Below are 26278 nucleotides of genomic sequence, written 5' to 3'. Positions count from 1 at the left end.
CACAACTGTTTTCCTGCTTAGGCTAACTGGATTTTGTAAATAGAGCCCTACTGCTGTCCCACTACAGCTTAACCTTACAGCTATGGTGTTTCATGCGTGGGGGAGAACCCTCAGCTGAGACCACTGTCCAGTTATTTAAACAGGGGCAAAAAGACATCAAATGGAAGATTCCCAATGTTTAGATGAGGCACCTGCCTATCTCTGTCTCCTGGAAGTCAGAGATCCTCCAGGTATTTTCTAGCTGGTAAGACAGAACACCGGAGTCCACATTTCCGGAGTCCACATTTCCAAAATTATTCTGTTAATCCAAGTGCTGACAGTTGGTGTTTTTACAGTCCTTTCGCTACATCAAAATTTAATGGGATCTTACTATGAATATCTTGAATATGAAGATACTTCTGCATTATTTGAATCGTTATTCCTTCGATTATATCCTTGTCAAAAAATTGGTTTTTACTGAACGAATACTATACATCTCTCACAAAATGCCATTTTTATCCTTAATTATTTTTTTTTCAGGTCTGGAAAGATCCTTTTTTCATACCCTAAGAGAGTAAAGCCAAGAAAAGGTTAAAAAAAAAAAAAGAGTCTATCTGAGATGACAGCTTCTAAGCGCATGAATAAAAGAAAGGGTAGCAGGCTATCTTCCATTTTTCTCAAGATGGAAATACTATGTTTGATCTCATATGTAGAGCACCCCCATCCCTTTGTGAGATGAAATGATGGATTATTGAAGAGACACTGAATAAACCTACACTGAATGACTTCATTCTCAGCCTCAGGCAACCCAAAGGGGTGATACTTGATGCACTGTTGCCAATGTCCAGTAATTGAACATCCAACTACACCAAGTGAAAACCAACCCCTGCCCCAAAATCCTACGAGTCCTTGCTCCCCATTTCTTACTTCACTCAAAGTGTTCAAATGCAAACAACTGCTGTTTTGTATCTGAATTCTATGTACCCTACTGGTTTATCATGCTAAAAATAATCAAATCATCAATGACATAATTTAGCCTACCCTGAAGTTAGGAGAATTTCCAGAAAAATTTCATTAACACTTTAATATTACCTAGCAAGCACCTACATCTTGTAATAGCAAGCAAGTCTGATGTGAAGCATATCCTTGAAAATTATTTATTTCACATGGTTTAATGTGATTAAGGATAATCCTACACCTGTTATTATATAGAAGAGTAAACTAAATCACTGCAATAGTCACTTGCTACAACTTCAAGAGCTCTAAAAGGATATTTTTGCTACCAGTAAACAGCTTTTTTGGGGATTTGTTCAAACTGAGGTATCGGTTGAAGTCTTTCAAATTAACAATACGAAGCCTTTCCTAACAAAGTCCTAGTTTACCTTTGCTCTTGTAATCATAACCATTAAGATCAATAAGACCATCTTCAGATTAATCTTCAGGAGAAAACACCGCTTTGCTTGGCCTAACAATTTACTAAACCATCAACGAGTGCCATAGGCTGGATTTTCAAACCAGAATGGACCTGGGGGTTACGAGGATCCAGGCAGAACGTGAGCCAAGTGTCCTCTCACTGTAAATGAGCAAACCACATACTGGGGCTACAGAAGGGAAGTAGCCAGCTTAATCCTCTCCCTCCTAAACAATCATCCCTTCTTATCCAAACTTGCTGTTTTGCACAGAGATTTTCCACTGGAGAATCCGAGAGCCACTGTCACGCCTGCTGCTACAGACAGCTGGTGAGGTCCTGACATGATCTTTAGGGAAAAGTTCCTATTCGAATGTTGGTGGGAGCCCTTCCGTTACACACACAGCACACTGTGCCTCCTGCAAATAGACAGGTAGAATAAATCTGAGTCAATACGAAGCCCACTATGACCTGGGCTCTTGAATGGAGAAGACCAATCTTCACACCCTTGTTACTGACTCACAGTGGGGACTTTAACTCCACTAACACATGAGAAGACCATTAATCTGATTAGAGGAACTAGAGAAAAGTTTCTCCCGACCAAAGCAGAAGTAACAGTTCAAGTGCCGGTGCTCACAGTGCTCCTCTGGTCTAGGGATGACCAAGATAACGCAACAGAAAGCACACCCACACTTCCTACACTTTCTCTGGAAGTTAGTTTTGGGGTATGCACAGATTGACTCTCCTTTTGAAAGCATTTCGCTGGGTTTCTATGATTGGCTCAAATTGAGCAAAAGCTCTAAAAGCAGTAACACAACCTTCTGTATTTTGGAAAGATTAGTGAAAGGAAAAAAAAATGTTTAGTGACATTCTTAAAACCATGTAAAAATCAGATTCAACCCACATTTAAAAGTTTAAGAGCAACCAAGAGCACTGGCTTTTCTCTCTGGCCTTACCAGAGAATAAAGCATGAGAATCTAAATTAGCAAAAAAAGACAGCACAAAAATAACAAGTAACTCAACAAAACAATTGAAAGCTTTTATTGTGATACCTCAAGTAGATACAATATAGTGAAACAACAAATGATGTACAGTATTGCTAGGACAAAACAGCAACACAGCCATGTCACCTGTAAAAGAAAGCATTGTAAAGAGTTTAAGAAACAGTGAGGCACAACTCAACTGCCATTTAGGACTCATGCTTTAGGCCTTAAACCATTTGTAACAGTCCTTTTAAAAGAAACCTCTGAAGTGTCTGTTCCTTTTGCAGTGTTTATACTGCTGGTTGGCTTAACGTGACTCTCAATGAAGTACAATAATTTGACAGGTTCTTCCACTCATCGCCATTATCAAAGAATGGAGATGTTTGAAATTTGGTCTGTGAGACTGCAGGTCACCACTGTTGCAATCTGACTGATGAGATGAGCGTGCAGGAAAACCTCTACAAGCCTTACTCAGAGGGAAGCTTAAGTCTACCAAAAATGGCACACAGCATTTATGAACTCTTGCACTAACTTGATACACCAATACGAAATACGGACGACCATTTGGTTACGGGTGCAGTGATGACTACTTGTCCGAACCTCTGAGGCAAGATTTTAAGTCAAAGAAGTGTCATAAACTGTATTTCCCCTCCTCTCCCATGGACTGCGAAAGACTGCAAGCGTGCAAGGCATACCGCTCACATTGGCCATTATACTAGCCCTTGCTAGTGGGAAATTAAGATGGGAATTGTAACAAACTTCCTTAATGCAGTTTGTCATTGTACAGATTACAGAGAACGAGGGAAACTCATATGCTGGCCCTTTTTACTGGCAGATAAAATTGAGATTACCAGGCCACGAAAAGCATACAGCAAGAGTGGTAAGGCTGATGTGTCAGCAATCCCTCACCAAATTCTGCAGCTTATTTCACAGCAAGTTTGCAACTTAACAGAATTCTTATAGATGGCAGCATTGCCTTTTATTAATCAAAAACGTACTTGGAGTGACCAGCCAAAGAATAACTCTAGTGTTTGGAGGCAGACTCAGTCCTGCAACACCATTGTTACAGCCATTATTTTGGACCTAGACAGAGAACGTGTGGTCAGATACTAAAGTCACATCAAATTATGATCAATTACTTTAGGACAGGCGTGGCTTTAGAGGTTCAGAGGAAAAAAAATAACTTTCAATACATGTACATTTTTGCTAGCAAATTCCTATGCATCCCAATGAACATTTCTTCTAAGCCAGCTCATAGTCAGTTCATTTGGTCCAAGAAAGAGCCAGCAAGAAACAAAGGTTCACAAAAGCTTTTTGTTACAGTTTATAAAAAACAAAATACAAAATAAATGTTAAGACCAACAATAAAAATAACCAGTACAAGTAACAAAAGTGCTCAAGTTGGAGGGGAAGTAAACTTGCCCAGAGCAAACACATACAAACTTTAAATATAATCTTTAATATATTACAAAAATTGGTTAGAGGGAAAATGCTTTAGTAAAATTTTTTTTTCAAGTAAGTTTAATTTTCTTTCAAATGACTGCTGGACGGTTCAGTGACCAGACTGACCTCTTCACATCAGCCAGCAGCCATTGCTCTCTGGATTCTACTTTCACCAAAACCAATAACAAGAACTCTCTACATCTTTAAAAGGGGAGAAAATCATTGACGCTGCCAAGCAACACAGGAAAAAAATTCACATATTCCCTCAATAGAATGAGCCTCAAGAATTGTTACACGGCAGCATGAAATAGTAACTCTATACTAGTTCTACTCTTTACTCCTTCTAAGCATCCACTCTTAAAAGACCAAAAAGAATATTGCTTTGTTTGGTTCTCTTAAAAGCCATAAACATCACATATAAATCATTAACTCTCTATGCCAGTAGTCTGAAGCTCTATGTGCTAAGCACTTGATGAAGTCCCAACCTTTGGCATCAAAGTTAATTAAGGTTTTGGTGAAAATGTCCAGTTTGAAATATAAATAATGCACTGAAGAAAGAGGTTGAATTTCTAAGTAAGAATCAGACTGTTACAGACAGCATTGACTTACTAACAAGAGATAGCCAAACCCCCAATTTTAGAGAGAAAAAATCTTTAATACTTCACATATTTTCTTTAATTTCCACTCTCTACTGAAAAGCAGCCATTACTTTTGTCTTCAGTCCAGTGTACTGCTTCCAAAAGTCTGTAGCCAGGAAATACGAAAAGCCCAAAGATACACAAACTTCACATAAGCGTGTTCACAAGTATCAACATTGCAACTGGACTTTGAAGCCAACACAAACATTTTGCTGACAGAAGTTTTAGTGCCTTCCTTGTTGGCAACGTACATTACAATGGAGGAAAACAAAATCCCAAGAATTCCAGGTCAAAAAGATCAAGAGACAGGCAACATCAAAGCCCATCTTGCATCAATGACATTGTTAAAAAGGAGACTTTGAAGCCTGATGATGTGAATATGAATTAGTAACGTGTAAGCCACAAAATCCAGATTGAATGTGACTGTACCACCTCAGGTCTCTGGACTGAAACCCAACAGTTTTAACTACTTCTCTAATTCTTACATTTTAAATTCATAGGTATAGATCACTACAACATCTTGAATGCAGTTTAGCCAGCCTGCATCATAGAGAATGCATACACATAGGCGAACTCTCTTCTCTCTCTTCCTCTCCACAAAGACACCGGAAAGCTGGTTTTAAAGATCTGTATTGCCCCTACCCATTGGCATAATTTTTCATGTATGACAAAATTTCTAAAGTGCAGCAGAGTTGAGAAAGCCTATCAGAGATTCCCAAAAACGTAACAGCAGCAACAGCACTTATGACTAATTTTGCAGGTGCCATATTAGAATCGTTATTGAGAGAAAATGATTTTGTACTGCAAGGCTTCCATATTGTTCATAGTACTAATGTAGTGTTAAAGGGTTTTTTCCAAAAATTTTGTCCTCAAGCATTAAAAGAATTAAAAAGTCTTCAGAGACTGTTTAATTTGAAAATAAAGTTAGCAAATTTATGTAGAGTGTTTCTTTCATAGTTGCTCAGAATTTGCATGCACAGATACCAGCAGCTAATATTGTACATGCACTTTCCAGAAGTTTCTCTCATTAACTCATTCCATTTAATAAGCAGCGTGAGAACAAAAGAGAAGGTTGAGTTTCATATAAATTTTTATTATAAAAAGGTACTTGGGGATGATTTAGCCAGTAAACCAAGAAACCCTTTCCCCACCCCCAAGTTTTAAAAACTATCTTGTTATTTTATGAAAAACTGAGTCAAACTTCCCTTCCTTCTTATTACCCCTCCTTTTCCTACAGGTACTATATTAATTTTCATGTCATAGGCTCTGGCCATTTCTCACAAAAATAAATATTTTTGTTTAAATGTAGCAGAAGCAGAATACTTCAACAAGTTTCCTTGATATCAACCTCTTTGTCCAGTGCATTAGGACTATACAGTTACATGGAACCAGCCATAAAACTCTACTGATGCACAAGTCCCTGTTACTGGCAAAGGTACAGTACCAAAACTTTTTTTTTTTAATACACCGACTAATTTTTTTTTTTTCCCAAAATAGAAGATGCATATATTTTTCTGCCTTTTCAATCTTGCAAGCTATAGTTCTATAGATTTATTTTCCAGCAAACTCCTTCAGGAACACGTTGGTCTTAAATGAACATATCCTATAGCATTATTGATTTAAAATCCTTCTAAGGTATTTCATTGAGATACCAAACCCTTCCTAACAACTTGAGACCTGCTAACTTCAGTCAGTGCAATTGAAATATTTTTTAAAGTGAGCACTGTACCTTTAACCAATTCACCCACAAGATGTACATAGGTTGTGGTACACTCAAATTTAAAAAAGAAATTAATAACTACAATACTGCATCCTCTTCACTGCCAAACACATCAGAAATTGCTACATATAAAAAAGCACCCCATCCCATACATTCTTTCAGACTGCTCAGATACAGAACTTCTACAGGACTGGAGTGTAGGTGTTTAGGCAAGAAGCATGCACAGCAGAAGGTAGCATTAAAGGCATAGGTCAGAGATAGATACTAACCAGTAAAATCCGTTTTCAATTAGTGAACTGTTTCTCTAGTTTGAGAGAGTTTAGAAAAAGGTAATCCAAAATGTTCCAAAACAACGGTTCACACAATAATACACACATACAAAAAGGGAACTTACACAAGGAGAAAAGGCAAACATGGCCTGAAATAGCCACTTACACTACACTACTCATTTGTGAGGTTTCAGAGTTCAGTGATATTCTCAGGGCCACTCTAGCCAAGCTCTTCCTTTACTTTGCGTTAGTCTTTGTAAAGCATGTTCCACAGAATATTGTCCAAACAGAAGGAAAAAGGTTATGATTCACTCCCAGCCATTGTCTTTTATCATGTGGGCAAGTTCAATGATAAATTTTCCTTCTTTGTATTTCTGACTGCTCTCAAAAGCATGTTCCTGGAAAAAAGAAAAATCAAGGTGCTGCATTAAGCTTGGGAAATTTTAAGTATTTTAAGCATCAAACTTGCATTAAAAACAAAACCAGGAGACATTCCAGTTAACATCTCATATCAGTTACACCAGATCAAGGGCAGGAGGGAGGAAAGAGAGGACAAAGGGGGTTGAGAAGGAAATGGGAGTAAACTTCTTATAAGCAGAATCAGCAGAGGCACTACACAACAGATCTTGCTTTAGAACTTTCCATGTTCTCTCACTGCTTAGGGAACTTCAATGCTTTTAAGTGAAGGTTAGGAAATGGCATGTTATGCGTGTTCAGTTTCCTTATTCCCAGAAGCAATGAAAAGAGGGAACAGGAACCTTTTCAAAAGCTCTCCTATGTATTCATCATCAGAGGGAGTGCATTAGGACAACTTCTTTCTATAATATCTGAAGCTATACTGAATCAATTAAAATCCTACATGCAACAACCAGAATCTAACATTTTCAAACCATGAAACTTGCAAAGCAGCTGTGCAAGTGCAGAGGTAACTTTTCAAACAACAGAATCAAGTTCACATTCACACACAGTGTAAACATGCTCAGTACCATTTATCGTAATTCATATCTTTCCTATATGAACCAACTTTTGCAACCCAAGAAATTAAAGACCCACTTTGACAATTTCTTCCATCTGGTTTAGTGTATGAGGTTGGTACTCTTGCAAAAAGATATTACAGAAGTATTAGATAGCTGTAAAAGCTCCCTTGGCTCATGCTTGTTTTACAGTCCAGAATAAAGTTATTATCTACTACAGCATTCCAGCAGATGTCAGGAAGCAAAACTATATTACAGTCTGATAGATAGAAAAGCGCTAGAGCTAACTCACCTAAACTATCAGTTTAGGTGCTACTCAATGGTCTACTCAAATACCTGTGCTTCAACATATAAACATTTATTGAAGACTTAAGTATATTGCTTACGTATTTCCATCCAAGAGTGGTTTTACAGTTTTCACAATAGATGTCTGCTACAGCATGTAAACCTGTCAGAAGAACTCTCTCCTCTGCTGGACCACAGCCCACATTTACCCTGGGGAAAAAAAAAAAAAAAAAAAAGGAGAAATTAGAGAAATTACATTAATTGCACAAGCGTCTCTTCTCTTAACCTGTTAGCCACCTATTCTCCAGAGGACAAAAAAAAAAGTACCTAACTTATTCAGTGCTGTAAAAGTAACTTCCTCTGCTACACTGAGCTGAAGGACAGGATGAAAAAAAAGTTTTATGTTTTTTCAAGTGGCTAGTCTAAACAGCAAACTGTTGGCAATGCCCACTTACTTCCATCAACAAAGACAAGCGAAATAGTTAAGCTTTCAGAGAACAGAACACTAAGCAGTAACTAGACACCTCTACAGTTTCAGGCTTTTCCTCAAAAACAATTTGAGATCTCTATAATGGAAGTCTGTACCAGTAAAGCAGCACCAACAGCTGAATTTAGAACCAACTCCAAATTAGCAGCAAAGAAAAAGCCTCATAAATATTTCTTTGCTACAGATCAGCAGACTAAGCCATGATGAATAAACAGCACTATCAAAACAAAACATCCCATGAAGTACTGCATCAAGCTAGTTTTCTCATGAAAAAGAGTCTATGCAGAAAACACGAAGCAAGACTAAACCAAGTTTTTAGACAGTGTTCAGAATCACAGAATGGTCAGGGTTGGAAGGGACCTCAGGAGATCATCTAAGTCCAACCCCCTGCCCGAGCAGGTGTTATACAAGAGCAAACTTTTGCCATCTTTGCTGTTGTATTACCAGATTCTTACTACTACAATTATACTAGAAGTCCCAAGTCACCACTGAATGACTACATATAAGAAGAACTTTAAGGATCTGCAATCAAATCCTTTGCAGTTTTAGTTCCATTATCCTGGTCTAAAATAGACCAAGACACTTGACTCCATTTCTTTTCCCAAAATGCTGCAACACAACAAACTGCTGAAAAATGAAGACAGAAATGCAATCCTGCATATTAGAAACTTAAATACATCCATTAGCAAATTCTAGAACCCTAGTACCATGGTTAGGACGTGCCTAAAATTGCAAATATTAGGCTTGATAAGATCACAGAGACCTTTTGCCTCTAGCACATTTGCAATATTCAAGGTCATTTAAGATGTACCAAGTTTACTGAAGCATTAACCTGCAAATGTATCTAACTATTGCACTGGAAAATTCTTCTTTAGACTACATCAGAGTTGTCTAAACCAAATTTACAGTCACACAATATTTTTTGACTTCTGGAATATCTCAGAATGGCAACTCTTATCAAGACAGTAACCACTGCACACACAATAGGATTTTCACATTAACACCCTCCCCTAAACTTTCAGCTTTTAGATTATCTTATATTTTAGGTAATTCTGCTAATACCTGCAAAGGGATACTTATGAATCAGCTCAGTAGGCTCCTTTAGTAACTATTGCTGGTGAGTAAAGCAAACGTTAAAAATAACAGGGCAAAGTGCAACTACATTAATTCCTACTATTTTCCACTTACGAAGCATACCAAAAAAAGAATACACTCTAAGTAGTGTGCATAACCATAACAACATACTTACACAGAATTAAAGAGGTAGGCTCGTCCCTGGCTTCCCTGGAAGGACTGCATAAAAAAAAAAAATTGCACTTGTTAACACAAGTGAATGCTTGTTAACACAAAAACCCCCACCAAACAAAAAACAGTTCCAGAAGGGTGCATTAGTAAGCATATAAGCATAATATAGATTTCAGATTAATTACTTTATACCAATTTACAGGAAATCCTGGTCAGCGAAGTTTTCACCCACACTAGATTTTTAGCAACAATTTAAAGTTGTTAAGTATTATTGTTCAAAATAAGACATCCATAATGCAAAAAAACCCCATACTTTTTTCCTACCCCTCTGCAAGAGATCAATTCTCATTTTCCTAGACATTCTTCATGCTAATTAAAAAAATCTGCTTTTAACTCAAAGGGAATTATTTCCATCTCTTCTGTTCTCTCTCTCTACACCCAAAAGATGATTTCTTCTCATTTCATCGCATCATTTGATGCAAGACCAGTGAAATTCTGGACCAAGCATCAAACCAGCATACTGTATTCAGAAAATGCATCTGATCTGTTTATAAGCTCGGCTTCATTTTAATAAAACAACTGTTATCATCAAATGCCCAAGCACAGCCATATGCTTTCAAATCTATCAAACTCCTGATACATTATGGACAAAAGATGGCCCTTAGACTTTGTTGGATGGATCTAAATTAATGTTTCAGTTCAGAGCAGTAGTGCAGTTTTGAAGCAAAACCCCTAATCAACCACGCTTACTGAGGGTTGGCTTGGTTTGCAGAGCAGTTTCAGTGCCTGTGAACTACATCTCTGTTCCGTCTGTACCAAACTGAACCAGCAGCTCCTCTGCTGTGCGCTCTACAACTGCTAATGAAGACATAAAGGCCTGAACCTGCGATCAGACAGCCTTGAGCTACAACATCCTGGCAAAACTTGCAAGCAGACTAGATCCAGCCACAGCTAAAGCATTCAAAACGTATGTAAGACATCACTGCTTTCATCTGTTGATTTGTTCCTTCTGTATTGAATTACTTGATAATTTGAGTAGGAAAGAATGGCTATGTCTAAACAGGATCCTGCTGAAATGGAGTTTATCTTTTTTCCCCTCTTCCATACTGAATTCCATTTTAAAAAAATCCCCTGAACTGTCTTAGGTTTGTTTTTTTTTCCCAAGAATTTCCCTTCCCTAACTGTCCTGGTTTCACCTAGAAAAGAGTTAATTTTCTTTCTAGTGATTGCTGTGAAAGGAATGTCAATAATACCTGTTGTTTTGAATTGTTGCTAAGTGATGTTTACACTATGCAAGGACATATTTTTTCAGCTTCCCATAGAAGCACAGACAGGAGGACAGAATGGCCAATTAAATATTCCATACCATAGACTTTATGCTCAGTATATAAATGGGGGTTAGCTCTGGATGGTGCCAACTCACCAGGTGGTGTGACTGCAATCATTATTATTCCTTCTTCTGTTATTGTTTCTATTAAATTGTCTTTATCTCAACCCAGAAGGATTTTTTTTTCCTCCTTTTCACCTCCCTCTTCTCACCACCCTTCTTGGGAGGGGAAGGTGGGGGGTGTGTAAGTGAGCTTGGTTCTAGTTGCCAGTTCTAGTTGCCGGCTGGGGTTAAACCATGACACTAACCTACTTTCAAAGAAAATTAACAATTTTATCCATGCTGAAGAGAAAGTACAATAGTTTTTAAGAATCCTTGAAGTTCTAGTATTGAAGATCAAAGACCAGCTTTTCTGAAACCCGCATTAGATCCACATGGAAAGTTTTTGGAAGAAAAATCTCACTTTGAATATTTTTGAATGGTTTTAGTAACATTAGTCATGGAACCATAGGCAGAATGACCTTTCTGCAATGGATTCTTCTTCTGATGTGTATTTAGGTACATAACCAGAAGTCACTTGAGACCAAAATATGTATTTTACCAGTCTAATGATCAGCAACGCAACACCAATCACTGTTGTGTCAGAACAGCTTGCAAGAAAAGATGTAAAAGGGAAATGTATATAAATGAACACATTTTGATCAACATTAGCAAGATTATATACTGCAACAAAGAATGTTAAAAGAAATCCATGACTCTGGACTACTGTTAGTAGCAAAGCTGGCAGTGTAGCTACATACAGCCCTTAGCTACTCCATAAAGTCTCACTTCAAGATGAGAAGTTCTACTTAACAGTTTATAGTGTTAATATTTTAGTATTATTTTAGCAATCATTTAAAAGAATTACTAGATGGAGATTTTTATTGACAGAAGAACATATTTCTTCATCTACAGCAAAGACAAAAGAAAAGGTACTCTCTCCATTTGCCAGAACTGCAAGTCTTGTTTTTCACAAGGCAAGGAGAAAAAGATAGGCTATGCGGTACAGTGAAAGCTAAAACTTCAGGTAGGACTGACCCTGAAAGGAGAGACTCAGTTGAGTAGAGTCTGAAGAGCCCTGCCAGAAAGTAATCCTTACACTTACCTTTGAAACAAACAAATAAAAAAAAAAAAAAACCCAACACCATTAGTTCAGTTCTCCTGAGATACTTAAACACGCATCACAAAACTGGTAGAGTGGTACAGAACCTACAGTCTGCATTTTCTATAGAATAAGCAGTGCCCTCTAAATTAGAGCCAGTGTCTCATCATCAATAACAAAGCACAGAATGCTTACTGCAGATGAAAACAAAAATTCTTCATGTATATACTCTCAAAAACTGCCCATTAACAAATGGGTAACTAGCCTGAGTCAACTACACATGAATTTAGACAAGTGCAGTTGTGCAACCCCAAAATTTAAGAAAAAGCAAAGGCAACACTTTAAAGGTCCTCTTATTCATTAAGAATCAACTTAAACTAGAACTTCCCTGTTCCATGTACCTGAAATTAAGAAAAAAGAACTTTCAAAGCCACGATGACCATTATTTTTGCTTAAGCTCCTGTAAGAATTCTTGCACTAAAAAAGTTGCAGCCATTTCTCCTTGCTTTAAAAACTTTGCGAATTAGAAGTCACAAATCCTTTTTCAAGCTGCACCATGAAATACTCTCTCCTATTAAATTAATCACGTGCTAGTTTATTTACATGTAATTACACATGCCAATCACATACAAACGAATATGTTTTCTCTTCTGGTCCTACACAATCACTTTTTAAACTACTTATATGCCACACCTGAAGTTCCCCAGCTAGCTGGGAGAGAAAAAGACTCCAGAACAAATCAACAGCCAGGAGACCTTTTGAACTACTTATGCAATTATTTCTGCCAAGTTTATGTTTAGTCTTGACTTAATATCACCTAATAAAAGCTCTCCTCTGACCCTGCATTTCTCAAAATTAAGCAGAGGGCAGTAACAGGATGCCAGGAATAGCAGAAAAAGCAGCTCTTCCCCTTCTTGTTTCATAAGCTGAAAAAAAAACCGCTAGCCAAATGAAATACAAACCGCAGGTTTGAAAGTACTGCTTTAGTTGTTCTTTTTTTCTGATGTATTTTTGAAGATGGCTTTTCTTTTCTTGCATTCTTTGCCATATTTCCCTAAACACACTGTACTCTCCTAGGTTTTTTTCCCCTCAGAAATGGCCATCTTCGTTACTTGCTAATTTTCAGGATTATCAGGGTGGAGTGGAGAGAGAAGCAACACAAACCAGAATCTTTTCTTGGGACAGTGGTTTTAGAAAGAAAAATCTGTTCACAAACATCACACTGTGAAGAGCGCCTCCATTCCCACCTTCTCCAGCTGCCTGTTAGCACAGCTTGGCTGGTTCTTTCTTACCTACATACAAGTTTAGAAGCTAAATACTTTATTTACATGCCATAGAACAATTGTGGGAAGAGCAAGTTCCTCCATGTTTACATCCCTCACAGAGAACTTGACAGCAAGGAGTGGCAACTTGCGTTACCGCATTCTGGAATACAGAACTTGGGTCTGGGCAACTCAGATTTTCCTTTAAAACCAGTGTCCGACAACATCAATGTGTCACTGAGATCTGTAATCCATCCACATGGAACTCTTAATACAGACTGAAGTAAAAGCACTGTAAAGATATCAATTTTTAAATTCCCATGCCTTCTAATTTTTCATATTTATTTATTGACAGAGCTTGGCAGTCAGTTTCTTATTCACATGAATAGACAAGATTTTTTTCCCCCAAAAAAAACCTGTATTCGAACAACACAAAGACATATGCGTCTGTCACATGCATTCTCTTGACCACAGAATACTGATTAGGTGTAAGAAATATTTATTATCAGACCTCTAGTTCCTGATGCATCCTACTACTAGAAGTCAAAAGAGGACAGCTCATTTTGGCACTTGAACTGCTTGCTAAGCTTGTAACTTGGCTATAAGCAGAGTATTTAGCATAACCAGAAAAAAATGAATCCTGAACAAATATTTGTTTTTACCAGCACTAAGTTTCTCACACTCTGCACTGTAAGATTCAGTTATCCTGATAAGAATTTTAAGAGACTGACAGGTTAAACGCCTTGTGTGTCAGCTCCTCAAAGGAAATGAAAGAGAATATTTTAAATGGCAGCGTCAAGGACTAACAGGCATAACTGTTCAAACCAGTCTCCAGACAAACTGCTCTTCTACAGAATAAACATCATCTATGCAAACACAAACTTTTACTTTGCAAGATTTGTTCAACACTTCCAATACTGCTAGCACTACATATAAATCATAACTAAACCAGAACATTCTATTAAAACTGTCATAATTCTGAGTCTGAAATACGTCTCTTGCCCAGCAAAGAGGCATTAGAAGATAGTGGCAACTGTCATCAACGACTCACATCAACCAGGATTTTTACTTAGAAGCTGAGCAATTTATCAGTTCAACTAATATTTGCAGTTAAAACAAACTTGCTTAAAGTCTGCTTTTTCATGGTCCTCAATTAATAATATTACATTGATTTAGGAGTTAGCTTTGTCCCTAGAAAATGCACATCTTTCACTAGCTGTCCATTCCTACATGAAGATCTTTTTCTTGTTTCAGCACGGTGGAAAGTATCTAGAATGTCTGATAGTGTAAGCAAAATCATTTAACTGTGCTTAGGAACAACACTAAGGTCGACTGCAACAACAGTTTGGTATTATGATCTTTTCACGTCATCTGACAGACCACTGTCATCAATACATTTTGTAGTAAAGAAACTTTATAAATGTTTTGCTTACACACTAGTAGATGCCTACAGAATTAGATATGATCTATGCATCTAAGTCATACCTGTCATTACCTGTAATGCCAGGATTAGCTGTTTTGCCCAGAAGAAAAGGAAGCATCAGTTTAAGCAGAACGTATTTACCGCCCTGAGGCATACCGAAAGGCATAGGTGGGGGAAGGGAAGCTACTGAAAAGCTTATGTAATTAATTATTCCCCACAGATGGGATTAGATTGTGTGGCTAGAGATCATGCTCCACAGAAAACATCCAGAGAAACTGCCATCTTAGCATGTATTAAGGGTATAGCAGGTATTATTATAAGCAAGTCAGGATGGCATTAACAGTATCTTCCTTAAGCACCCTCATAGGGACAGTTCTCACAAGGCAAACCAGAAACACATACAAGTGCTCTGATGTCTGAAATTATCTTCAGTAAGATGTATCAGAGGCTGTAAGGACATCCTGTCACTTCAAGATTTGCAAAATAAACTTAGAAAACTGAATTCAACATCTATTCTTCAAATCTATTCTTGTTTTCCAAAGATTGCTACACTTCCAAAAACTAGATTCTTCCCCCAAGAGGAAAAAAAAAAACAAAAACCAAAAAACAGAACCCACAAAACTAGCAGCCTCTTAGAGGAAAAAATTATCACCAGAATATTTACAATATTAGTCCCATTCTCAATGTTTTCAGCAGGGAATAAAAATGGCCTTCAAGCACACAACAGGCCCAACTATCTTTCCAAGTACTCCTCATATCATAAGCAAAGGGGGATTACCAAATTGAATCAAACTAAAAACAGTGCATTTACTGAAAGACAATAAACCTTAAAAAAAATCATCTTGAACTCATCAGTTAAACAGAGGAGGGCAAAATCACAGATTGCTAAGCAAGACTAAAAATATTTTGGCATCTATTTAAGCTGAAGACTTTTCCTTCTCATCAATAATATAACAGCAGACATACTGAATGCCTTGGAGAACTAAATTTAACCAGCAAGATTGTTCTTTTACTCATAGAACGTGAGGATTTCCCAGTGAATTCTATGACAGTTATGTATATATACCTTTATGCAGAACTTGTTCTTGAAAAGTATTAACACATCTAGTCTCATCTGTGACTTGATATGACTTTTCCCCCCTCTGGTCAGATATGCTTCATAATGAATGAAACAGAAGAAAGTGGCAGTATTTATACAGGCATCTATACAAAGTAATCCAGATTTTCTTCCATCCCCAGCATTAAGGTACCTTGTAAGATGATTCAACAGTCTTTCAAGCAGGTCAGCCTTGAGTAACAAAGCATTACGCTTGGCAATATAGCCACTAGGTTCCAAAATTTCTGTTAGGTGTTTGTAAGTCTTTGCAATTTGCTGGACCTTGACTGAATTTCTAAACAATTACTGGAACTTAGTGAGTACAAGCCATTCTCTAGTGCTTTGGAACTTAAGCTCTTCAAGCAACATTTGCCTCCTACAAAATTAACTACAGCTAATAATCACTGCACATTCTCTACCATTTACAAAAAAATCAGAAGAAAGTTCTTTCAATTAAGCCTTTCACAAAACTTATTTTAGAATCCCTTCCAGAGCAGCATAGATATAACATTTTGTACAGGCCACATAAGCGGCAACCTCCCCTGGACTTTAGAGTCTCATAGAAGTTTTCCCTCAAAATTTAATTTTGTCAAGTTTTTTTAATTGTTAGGATTTTTAAAGTTATTAACATACACTGTTTGGCTAATTTTTGTGCTATTTGAACATTTTAAGTCCAAAGAGTGCCTCCTACAGCATTCATTTTTTGCCTTGCTCTTATATTAAGGCCTACGGTTGCTTGCTGCTCAAGGCTACTTCTCTTCTACGCCTGTAGTCATAGTAGGGTACGAGTTTAAAAATATCAGAATTGTTTTGGTTGGAAGAGATTATCAACTGTTAACCTGGCACTGCCAAGTTACCATTAAACCATGTCCCTCGGCACTACATCTATGCATCTTTTAACCATTTGCTCTTTAAAGAAATAAAAAAGCTGCACGTTCTTCCCCCGTTCTCTGAATGTCCCCCAGTGTAGTGAAGACTGGTATACTCCTTTCCATAGTATTTTTTTAAAAAATGTTCAACATTCACTTTGAAATCTTCACCAAAGAAACAGAAAATCCAGCACTTGCAGACTTGTTAACAATGCAAATCACTAGTGTCTAAGAGGTACCTAACACCACTTACCACTTTGTAATTACACTTATTTCAATTAAAACTCATCTACAGTTTGTTTATTCTTTTATTATCTATCCTTCAAATTAGTGTTTTCCCCCAAGGTGACTGGGGTTATAAATTATGGCAGCTGTTCATATATGTGTGCATGTGTTCAGCTGCACAGACTAACATTTGTCAAAATCTCCACTTCTGATGACCTCCTAGTTTGGGACATCTGTTCTCAACCAGTCTTCTTCCCATTCCTCCCCTTTCTCCAAGTTCCTCTCTAGACTCAGAAAACACAAGGTTATAGACTAAAAATATCTAGAAATGTATGTTCTAATCACGAACATCCAAGTGGATTTCAACATGAAGCAACATGTTGAGTCCTTTCACAGTTGCAAAGAAAACTAAAACTACAGATGACAATGAATTCACTTGTGCAGGTAGCACATTTTTATACTGTCTTATTAGACTGCATTCTTGTTTCTAAGGCATTGCAAAGACTCTTGGTTGCCATTTTATCACCAGCAAGGGCACAAGAGAAAAAAAAAAAAAAGCTTGATGATTAATTCTAAGGCAAGAAAGAGATCCTGCTGCTTGAACAGAAATAAAATGAAAAGGTGATTCGTGTATGCTGCCATCCTTGTCAGACAATTGGCATCAACAGTTCTCAAAAGCAGAACAACTTCGAATCTCTATTGATGTCTGGTATTCTGAGGACCAGAATCAAAAGGATGACTGACAAAAATATGCTGTGCACTGTGCTTTTCCATGACAGACCAACATTTAAGAGAAACACCACTCATTGCATAGCATAGCTTATCTTTTCATCTTGAAGTTAGAAACATTAGTGTCAAGTGTAACAAATGCTTATACCTCAAAGCACGTTAGAAAGCTAGTTGTAGCTGCTTTAAATTGAGTGCACCATGTATTTTTGGCTCTTTTTCCCTTTCCATACAGAAGAAAGCAATCACCATGCATGCAGGAAATACAGGGCAGGGGGAAAACACCCAAATGAAGCAGTTACAGCTAGGTACCAAGTACTGTTTGCCTTTATCTGCTGAAGAGCGTTTGTGGCACTAAGGTTCTGGAGTGGCACTGTATAGTAAGCATTTGGGAAAAAAAAAAAAAAAAACCACACCACAACCCAGTGAGACAACCTGTAACCAAAAATTGTATTTACCAGGTGTTACCCAGAGCTTAGCTTTTAACTGGGCCCTCAAAGTAAGGCCGGGGGCAGAAATCACATTGAGCAGTCCACTTATCTGCTCCATCAATAAATGCAAAACAGCACAGGAACTGTGCTGTTCTTAGTTAACTTTAGATTGTATACAATTAACTTGCTACACTTCAGGTTATTTTAAGTATTTTTGCTGCAGCTGGGTAGTTATAGTAATTAGGATTCTAGATAGTTTGTATAAATTAAAGTATCTCTAACAATTTCACTGCACATAACATGCATCAATGAAAGCACTTTAAAAGAACTTCAGAAAAATCACTCATATAAAGAAACTGTTCTGAGGTACACTCATCTGTTAGCCCTTTCCCAGGTCTAAGTTATGTTAGGATACTTGTTTAGTCTTTATTTTCCAGGTTAACCTGTGTTTTCATTTAAACAAAATTAAATATAATTTCTTCACACCACTCCCCCTACCACCACCCCCCAGGACAACACTACTAATTTTTAATGATTCCAAGTGTATTGAACTATTGCTTTGCAGTTGTTTCCATCAGAAGAACTTCTCCAGTGTTAGAACATACAAAAGTTAAGCTTAAAGGAGGACAGGTTTTTTAAAGCTGTGTTCCAAATATAAGTACCATAGATGAGAAATGTTCTTTATTTCACAAACAAACAAAACATACACTCACATTTAAATGTATTTCTTATTATCACACAGATTGAGACAATAAAATATGGTCAAGAAATCTTAAGCTGACAGAATATGGATCAGCTGTCAAATAAGCCAGAAATATAACAGAATCCATATCTAACACCCTTCCCAACACCATAGGAAACAACTTGGAAGTATTTTTATTTACTAGATAGATTTTTTTTTTTTAAAGAGTTCTCCATGTTCTCTGAATTGAAAATTATTTTTTTTAATGTTTGAAATTATTTATGAAGCTGTAATATGAACAGATGATTTGCTTAACAACATATTCAAAATATTCTGCTGACCAAAACTCCCAAGATCTTGGAGAACAACTGGCTCATGTGTTAAGTGTGGCAGTTGAGTCGACATGCAAAAGTGTAAGTCCACTAAAAGAAGAGCTTCCTATTAAGTATGTGTGCTTGGATTGCACTTTCAATGAATTTACACATCTCTAAAGACTTCGCTAGTTTCATTCTTCCTGTAGGCATCTACAACCTGAAGTTCAGGAAAGATGAACCCCTCCCACTATTTTTATTTCCCAGAACATATAATGAGTAATGAAGCTATTATTGCTTGTCATTTAGAATCCAGTGTTGCCAAAAAGACCACTTATACTCAAATTCTGAAATCAACATGGAAACAAATGAAATTCAAATGCATTCACATTACTAATTGAATATTTCTCTTGGTTTTTATGTACTAAGTTGAGGGAAAGCATTGTTTACGAGAAGAGACTAAAGGTAGAGAAGTAAGCAAGCGATAAGCAATGCTGCCAAGGACTGTCACCTATTTTACTACTTGAATCAAAAAGTTGTCTTGAGATCTAAACTAAGATCAAAAAGATTAGTAACACAAGAAAAGATGTATGGGGAAAACCTATTATTTCCTGATAACCCTCTAAGGGATAAACAAGCAGGTATACTTTCTCGTCACCGAAAGAAAACCTCAATTCAGAAGTAGCAGCATCCTCACCCCCTCATCTCAGCACTCAAGAGGAGCATCACCTTAGTGCTGCTGAACACACAAACAGGCAGGAGTAACAGATAAAGTTAGTTATAGAGGGTTTGCCTCTAAAAATTTTATTTCACAAAAAAAGTTATGTAGAAAGCAATTTGTATTAAGAGGCTTGAAAAACCAACTGAAGTGTTTTGTCCAGGATGCCATTAAGAGAAAAATACATCAGAAGCTTATTTAAAGCAAAGAATGAATCAGTCTGTCAAGTATTTATCCCAAACTTCAAGTTTTCTTATGTATTTCATACATCACAAGTCTTGGTTTCTTCCAGCAACAGGTAAGGACAGGACTAGCCTGTTTCAAGGATCCACACATCCTCTAAGCTTAAGTTTAGACAGACTATTTTGAACTATTTTGTCTTATCTATTTAGACAACTATTTTGAACATCCCTGGCTAATCATATTCCTCAGGAACTGGTATACAGTAAAAGTAAATGGGTTTACAGATTCCATAACAGCAATAGAACACTCTGGAAACAGCCAGGTTTGTGACCTTCAGTCAAATAGAGTCAATAATAATCTTTATCTGGAATAACCATGCCAGAATCATTTCCCTACCCAGAGAACCATGTTTTCCTCTGACAGTTTTCCTTACCAGACCTTTCAGATATGACAGCTCACAAATAGTACCTACCCAAGAGTACAGAGTGGTTGTTAATGCAGGGAATATGTTAGATCAGTCTTTATGTCACATTCAAAAGTTTCCAGAATATACCCAGTCCTCAGTACACAATATGTCTGACCCAAGAATGAACCCAGGGAAGATACTTTGAAGGATGCATCAATTTGCATCCTTTATCTACTGGGAGCAGTGATACAGTGATAAGCATTTTGGTTAAGAAATAATTCATAAGGTCTCTAAACAAGCCACTTGCCTTGGAGATCAATTCATCGTGATTGGCTAGATGGGCTCTGCAGTGGATACAGCTGTAGGTTCGATGACAGTTTGGCAGGTAAGCCTGGAACGTTTTTGATTTTGTCATTTTTACCATCTCTGCTGGTGGCTCCTCACTCAGCTCAGGGCTGGCACTTGAAGAATTACAACTTTGCTGAACTCGCTGACAAAAGAAACACTGGAATATGCAAGCAAAAGCCGTTGTTGTTCTGGAGTGTGTGTGGCACTTTCCACACCAATGACAGATGAGAAACAGTCACAACCTGTAGGTGAAAAGAGCAGAACAATTAGCAGCTTACAACAAGGCCAGAATAAACTCGTTATTCAACAAGTCTAGAGACAAAGCGAAGTGTTATTTAGAGCAAATGCCTGGCTACACTGCAGGCCCCTTTTTTCTATGAAGCTGCTCAATTCAACTTCCATTCAACATAGCAACGAGCAGTTCTGTTCCACTAGTGGCATCTGCTCCATCACATTTCTAATGAACGGGGAGATTCAAACAGTTCTCCATGAAACACAAGCACTTTCTACATGATACCAGGTATACTCTTTAAGACATCCATGCAAAAATATACAGCAATAAGGCAGGGGATTAGAAAAAATTAATTTTCTTTGAAGCTCCAGCGGTTAATTCCAATATAGCAAGTGACAAGGCATCTTGGAAAATACTTGCTATGTCCAACAATAAACATACAATAGACATTTGCACTTCAGCTTTCAGCAAAAAATCTTGCTGTATTGTACCTGGCTTTAAGTCAAATACCAAGTAAGATGCTGCCACCCTATTCAGGGATCAGTGTCTCCTCCTCTTTCAAGCTCAGCAGAATTATGCCTTTAGGCAAAGGCCTATTTGACTAGTGTCCTGATCACAGCTAATTAGATACTTCCTCACTCTACCAGAATAGATGCTTAATGGATGCTACCAAAATCAGTCAGATAATAAAAGCTATATTCTAGACAGAGAATACCCAACTGCATTCTTAATCCTCAGAATGCCTTTAAGAGAAATTACATGCATAAACAGAAAAGGACAGACCTTCCCGCTATGTTGGAAAGCAAGCCTGAAAATTACAGATTCTAAATATTCACAACAACATCTACTGATCCGTCAAAGGCCACCAGTTACCACACTATATGCGTCAGGCTAATGAGCAATCCAAACATGAACGCTGCAGTCACTTATGTCATCAGCTATCAGGTGACTGACAGAGTAGGTCAATAGCACAAACACAGAAGGAGAGCCAATATAAAGAATTTACAGTATCTTGATCCAGCTACTAAAACGAGCATGCCAAACACTTATCACAGTTGTAAACTGTGTGCAGGGCAGCAGTTAACCACTCTTTTAGCAGTAGGATACTAGTAATATAAATAGAGCAGATAATGAAAGCCACATAAATTAAAGATTGTTTATAGGAAGCAGTCACTGTGCTTCAAAAGAAGCCTTGCATAAGTGATCTGTACAGCAGGCGTAGCACAAGAGACAACCACAGCAAGATTTAAAGGGTTTTGGTTTGGATTTTGGTTTTGTTTTATCTTAAACTTATGATAGCAGCAGGACAAAATACTCAAAAATAATACTGAAGGACTTACTACAAAAAAGTCTCTTACACAAACAATTGCAAAGGCAGATATAAGCCACAAACAGACACATAACAGAACATACACAATCCAAAAAATAAAGAAAGCAACGATGGGAACAAGTTGCAATCCAAAGCACATATCTACACAACAGAATGATCAGACTTTTGGTAGTCACTGAAAACACAGATTTGATAATGAATAAATTAATATGTTTGAAATATTAACCCAGCAGTTTGCATGAAGAGCAAAACTTAATTATTAATACAGTTATTTAAACAGACACTATATACCTATTGTCCCAGGATAATTTCATTATAGCTGCAAAGGGAAGAGTGAGTAGTGTTTGGACAAAACAGCTTGTTTTTGTAGAACAGCTGTCACATTCATGCAAGGTAACAGATTACAGGAGAAAGACTGAAGACACAAGAAATACAGTCCTGAAAGTTAAACATGATGCTTCCTTTCAGCTCTCTGCTTCAGCTCAACGTTAGAAAGACACAGACACTGTTTAGTTTCACAGAAATAGAAAAAAAAAAAATACACATTGGTTTCAGAATGAAAGGCACCACAAGCAAATATGTTTTGACATTGGATTAGACCCTTTAGATCAGTAATTGAAACAGAGTTCAATGCCTGCAAAAGTTCAGGAAGTTGAACATACAAGAAAAATATTTTTCTTCAAGGTATTCCTAAAAGCTTTTTTAATTCACATTTTTAAAGGCAATCTGGACTCTTTCAGACTCAGTATATTGAGTCCTTCAACTACAGAAATTAAAAGCTTCCAAAGCTCTTTTGATAAAACTGTATTTGCTATTGCTCTCTTCAAAAAGAAGACAATCCTAAGTGTTTGATATGCATCATAAGATCACAGAATTTGTTGCTTTGTGATATTAAAAGCAAGACTCAAAACATCACAACCATTTCTTAGCTTGCTCTAGCAATGGTGAATAAATACCACCTCACTTCACTCTGATAGATATGAGCAGCCACAGGTTCTGTGAAAGCAGTGTAAAATCCCGAGGCAACTGTTTCTTTCTTAGACAACAGCACAGTCTGTGCTTTGGTCACGCACGCGACAGCCAGGTTTCCTGAAGATCCGAGGAATCTGAAAGAATTAGGTGCAAAAGCCAGGGCAGAGGGTGCTGTCTGTCCCTTTCTCAGTGGCTGTCCCGATCCCGTGTCTGTGACTTGCACCGTCCCCACTAGCCCACAGCAACCCCTGGAAGCACCGACCATCCGCCGCGGACCCGTACGGCGGCAGCACGAGCCTCAACAAGCCGCCCCGCCGCCCTCGCTAGTTCTGTCGCGACAGGGCCCGCCGCAGGCAGGCAAAGGACTGTCCCTGCCGCGCTTAAGCCCGCCCGCGGGGACCCCCGCGACCCCGTCCCGCCGGGGACGGCGCGGGCCCTCCGTCCCGCCCCGTGACGTCACCGGGGAGGGGCGGGGGCGGCCAATGGGGCAGGGGGGAGGCCCCGCCCCGCGCGGCTCCCGGATGTGTAAACAAACACCCCGATGAGCGTGGCGGGGGGGGCCAGGGCGGCGGGCTGGCTACCGGGCAGGGAAGGAGGCAGCCGGTCCCCCGTCCGCGGGGGAAGCTCGGATCGCTGCCTGAGCCACGGGCAGCGCACGGAGAAACGGAATGAGTGAGAAATGACTCCGTCATTCTTTCTGGGTTCAAAAAAAAAAAAAGTGACACAAAATAAGCTGTAGAGGCTGTGACCATCTGCACAAAGCCCCTGCACGCGCTCTTGCTAAGCTGCGATTTGATGACTCCAGCAGGGAGAAACCTCAAAAAGTTAAGGATTGAGACGCAGGAACCTCATTTTTCACTTTAGATACCGAGAAATATCAGGGAAAAGGCGCGAGGAGAAAGTTGCCGGCAGAGGCAGCGCTAGGTTTCCCCGCCGGGAGGGAGCAGCCGCTCCGTTCGCGGTCGAGCCTTACCCTCCTCACGCCCGAGCACGAAGCCGCCGCGGCGGGTGACGCCGTCGCCTTCTCTCTCCCCCCTCGCAGCGATCCCCGCAGGACAACGACTCGTTTCCCCCGGCACACAGCCGGCCGACAGCCCACCCGAACGCGGACCAGCGCTCTCTCAGCCTGGCGGGCCCCTGGCACGGCTCCCGGGGGCCCCAACCGAGCGGAGGGAACGAGGGGGAGCCCCCGGACCCCTGCGCGCCGCGCCCCCCCCCCAATTATGTAAACCATCGGTAAAGAGGAGGCTGCAGGCAGCGCTGCCGTCATTTCCAGGCGCTATAAATAGCGCCCGAGCCCTCCTCCCGCCAGCAAAGTTGCCTCGGCGCCCCCACCGCCCGCAGGAAGCCGTGACCCCCCCGCCCGGGGCTGCACTACGGGGCTCACTTCGCCCCTTCCTTCCCCCCTCCCCCCCCCCCAAAACACCAGCCCCGACAACAGGGAAAGGCGCCGGCGTCCCGCACTCACCGCTGCGCCGCGCCGGCTCCGCTCCCCAGCCCGGACTCCGAGCAGCGCCGGACCCCTTCCCTCAGGGGCCGAGGACAGGCGGGAGCCCCGCTCCTCTGGCGGCGGCCGACGAGGGCTCTGCACCGGGCCCTCACCGAAAAACAAAAAGGGGGGGATGGGGGGGGGGGGAGCGCGGTGAGGGGGGCGGGTTCCCTCGCCTGGAAGGGACCGTCTCGGCGGCGGCCTGGGGTCATAGGCGGGGGCCGGGCGCGCGTCTCCCGCCCTGAGGGCCGAGGGGCGGCCGAGGCATCCTGCCGCCGCGCTCGCTCCCGCCCGCCGCCGCCTTTGTTTTGCTTTCCACGGGCCCGGGGGCGCTGCAGCCGTTAAACCCGCTCCCACCGCCGCCGGCAGCCAATCACGGCGCGCGCGCGCGCGCCCTCGCGCCCGCCCCGCCCCCTGGGGGCGGGAGGAGGAGCGGCGGCGGGGGGCGCGCGCGAGCTGGGGGCGCGCGGCGCTGCTCCCCCCCCCGCTCTGGCTTTGTGAAGAAGAGGAAGAGGGGGCGGGGCGAGCGCGAGGGCTTGGCTCCACCCCCCTTTTCGCTCCGCCCCCGCGGGCCGTTGTGCGCGCCGCGAGGCGGTCCTGGGCCCCTCTCTTCCCCCCCCCCCTCCTTCTTGGGCGCGCGGCGTTGCGAGGCGGGAAGCGGCGGCCGCCGGCGCTGAGGGGCGCTGAGGCGGTGGGGCCGAGGGAGCTGCTTGGGCCGGGGGACTCACACGAACCCCGGGTACGTTCTCAGCCCAAGCGGCCCGCCCGGACCTGGTTCCAGCCCGGCGAATTTTCGGAGGGGTTTTCGCGTGAAGGCGCTGCAATAAGCCAGCGTAAGATTGCTCAGGCTTTCGTCCGCCGCGGTTCTTCTGAAAGTAGGTAAAACCCTGGAAGGTGACACGGGTCTGTTAAAAGATCAGTGCTGTCGAAAACCCCTGAAGAAAAAATGGGCAGTTGGAGAGTGAAAGATAATCAGAATGGGTCAGAGCACTTGTTTCCAGAAAGGGAGTTTTGTGAAGAGCTCGTTACTTGTAAAGAAAAGAATACACAGGTTTTAAGGCATAAAAGAACAATTCTGAAGATTAAGGAAACCAAAATACAACTCACATACAAGTAGTTTCAGAAGCATCCGAGTTCTGTTATCAATGATCTTGTTTTCCTTAAAAAAGTAAATAAAAGCTAGCTCCTAATTTATTTTGGCTGTGCTCGTCTATTTCCACTGGCGAAGAGCGCAGAGATACAAACTGACTAAGCCCGTGACGAAGCTGTCATTTATACTTTGTACCCCGAGGCAGGGCTCTTGTCATGCTACATAAACGCAGCATCAATAACATTTTCTTCACCTCCTTTCCTTCTTGTCAGTACTGATATCTTTTTTTTTTTTTCTTCAAATCTTTATCAAGTGTTTTTCTTACCCAAGGGGCCTCAGTACTTTGCAGAGTATTAGAGAAATAGAATCCCTTAGATAGTGACTATAATCAATAAACCATGCGTTAGTTGATTTTACTCTGCCTATCAATTTGTTAATAGAATTCACGTTTATACATTTTTGTCACATGCTTCTTCCTTCTTAATGGCAAATTAATAGCCATTCTTGAAGAACAGAACAAAAAAGTCATGCTTGCACAATAAAGAAGAAATATGTTTTGGCAAAACTGCAGGAAACAAACATCTGT

At 40.1% G+C, this 26278-nt stretch overlaps 1 protein-coding gene across 3 annotated transcripts; it reads right to left on the bottom strand.

The window, feature by feature from the left end:
• Positions 1-2405: 2405 nt before the first annotated feature.
• YPEL1 (yippee like 1) lies at positions 2406-24883 on the bottom strand. Of its 3 annotated transcripts, none has more exons than XM_082491806.1 (5): positions 24582-24883; positions 20539-20821; positions 9436-9479; positions 7801-7909; positions 2406-6838 (listed from the first exon to the last, which is right to left on the bottom strand). In XM_082491806.1, exons 2-5 carry the CDS (start codon positions 20653-20655, stop codon positions 6749-6751), a joined length of 360 nt encoding a protein of 119 aa, XP_082347932.1. In that variant the 5' UTR covers positions 20656-20821; positions 24582-24883; the 3' UTR covers positions 2406-6748. The 3 variants fall into 3 exon arrangements, with proteins under 3 accessions (XP_082347932.1, XP_082347933.1, XP_082347934.1); XM_082491807.1 differs by lacking the exon at positions 24582-24883 and adding an exon at positions 23106-23338; XM_082491808.1 differs by lacking the exon at positions 24582-24883 and adding an exon at positions 23101-23150.
• Between the last annotated feature and the right edge of the window lie 1395 nt (positions 24884-26278).

The sequence above is a fragment of the Vanellus vanellus genome, assembly GCF_965231255.1.
Source record: "Vanellus vanellus genome assembly, chromosome: 16".
Classification (NCBI taxonomy): Eukaryota; Metazoa; Chordata; class Aves; order Charadriiformes; family Charadriidae; genus Vanellus; species Vanellus vanellus.
Note: the sequence above shows the minus strand (reverse complement) of the source record. Positions and strands in the feature narration are given on the sequence as shown.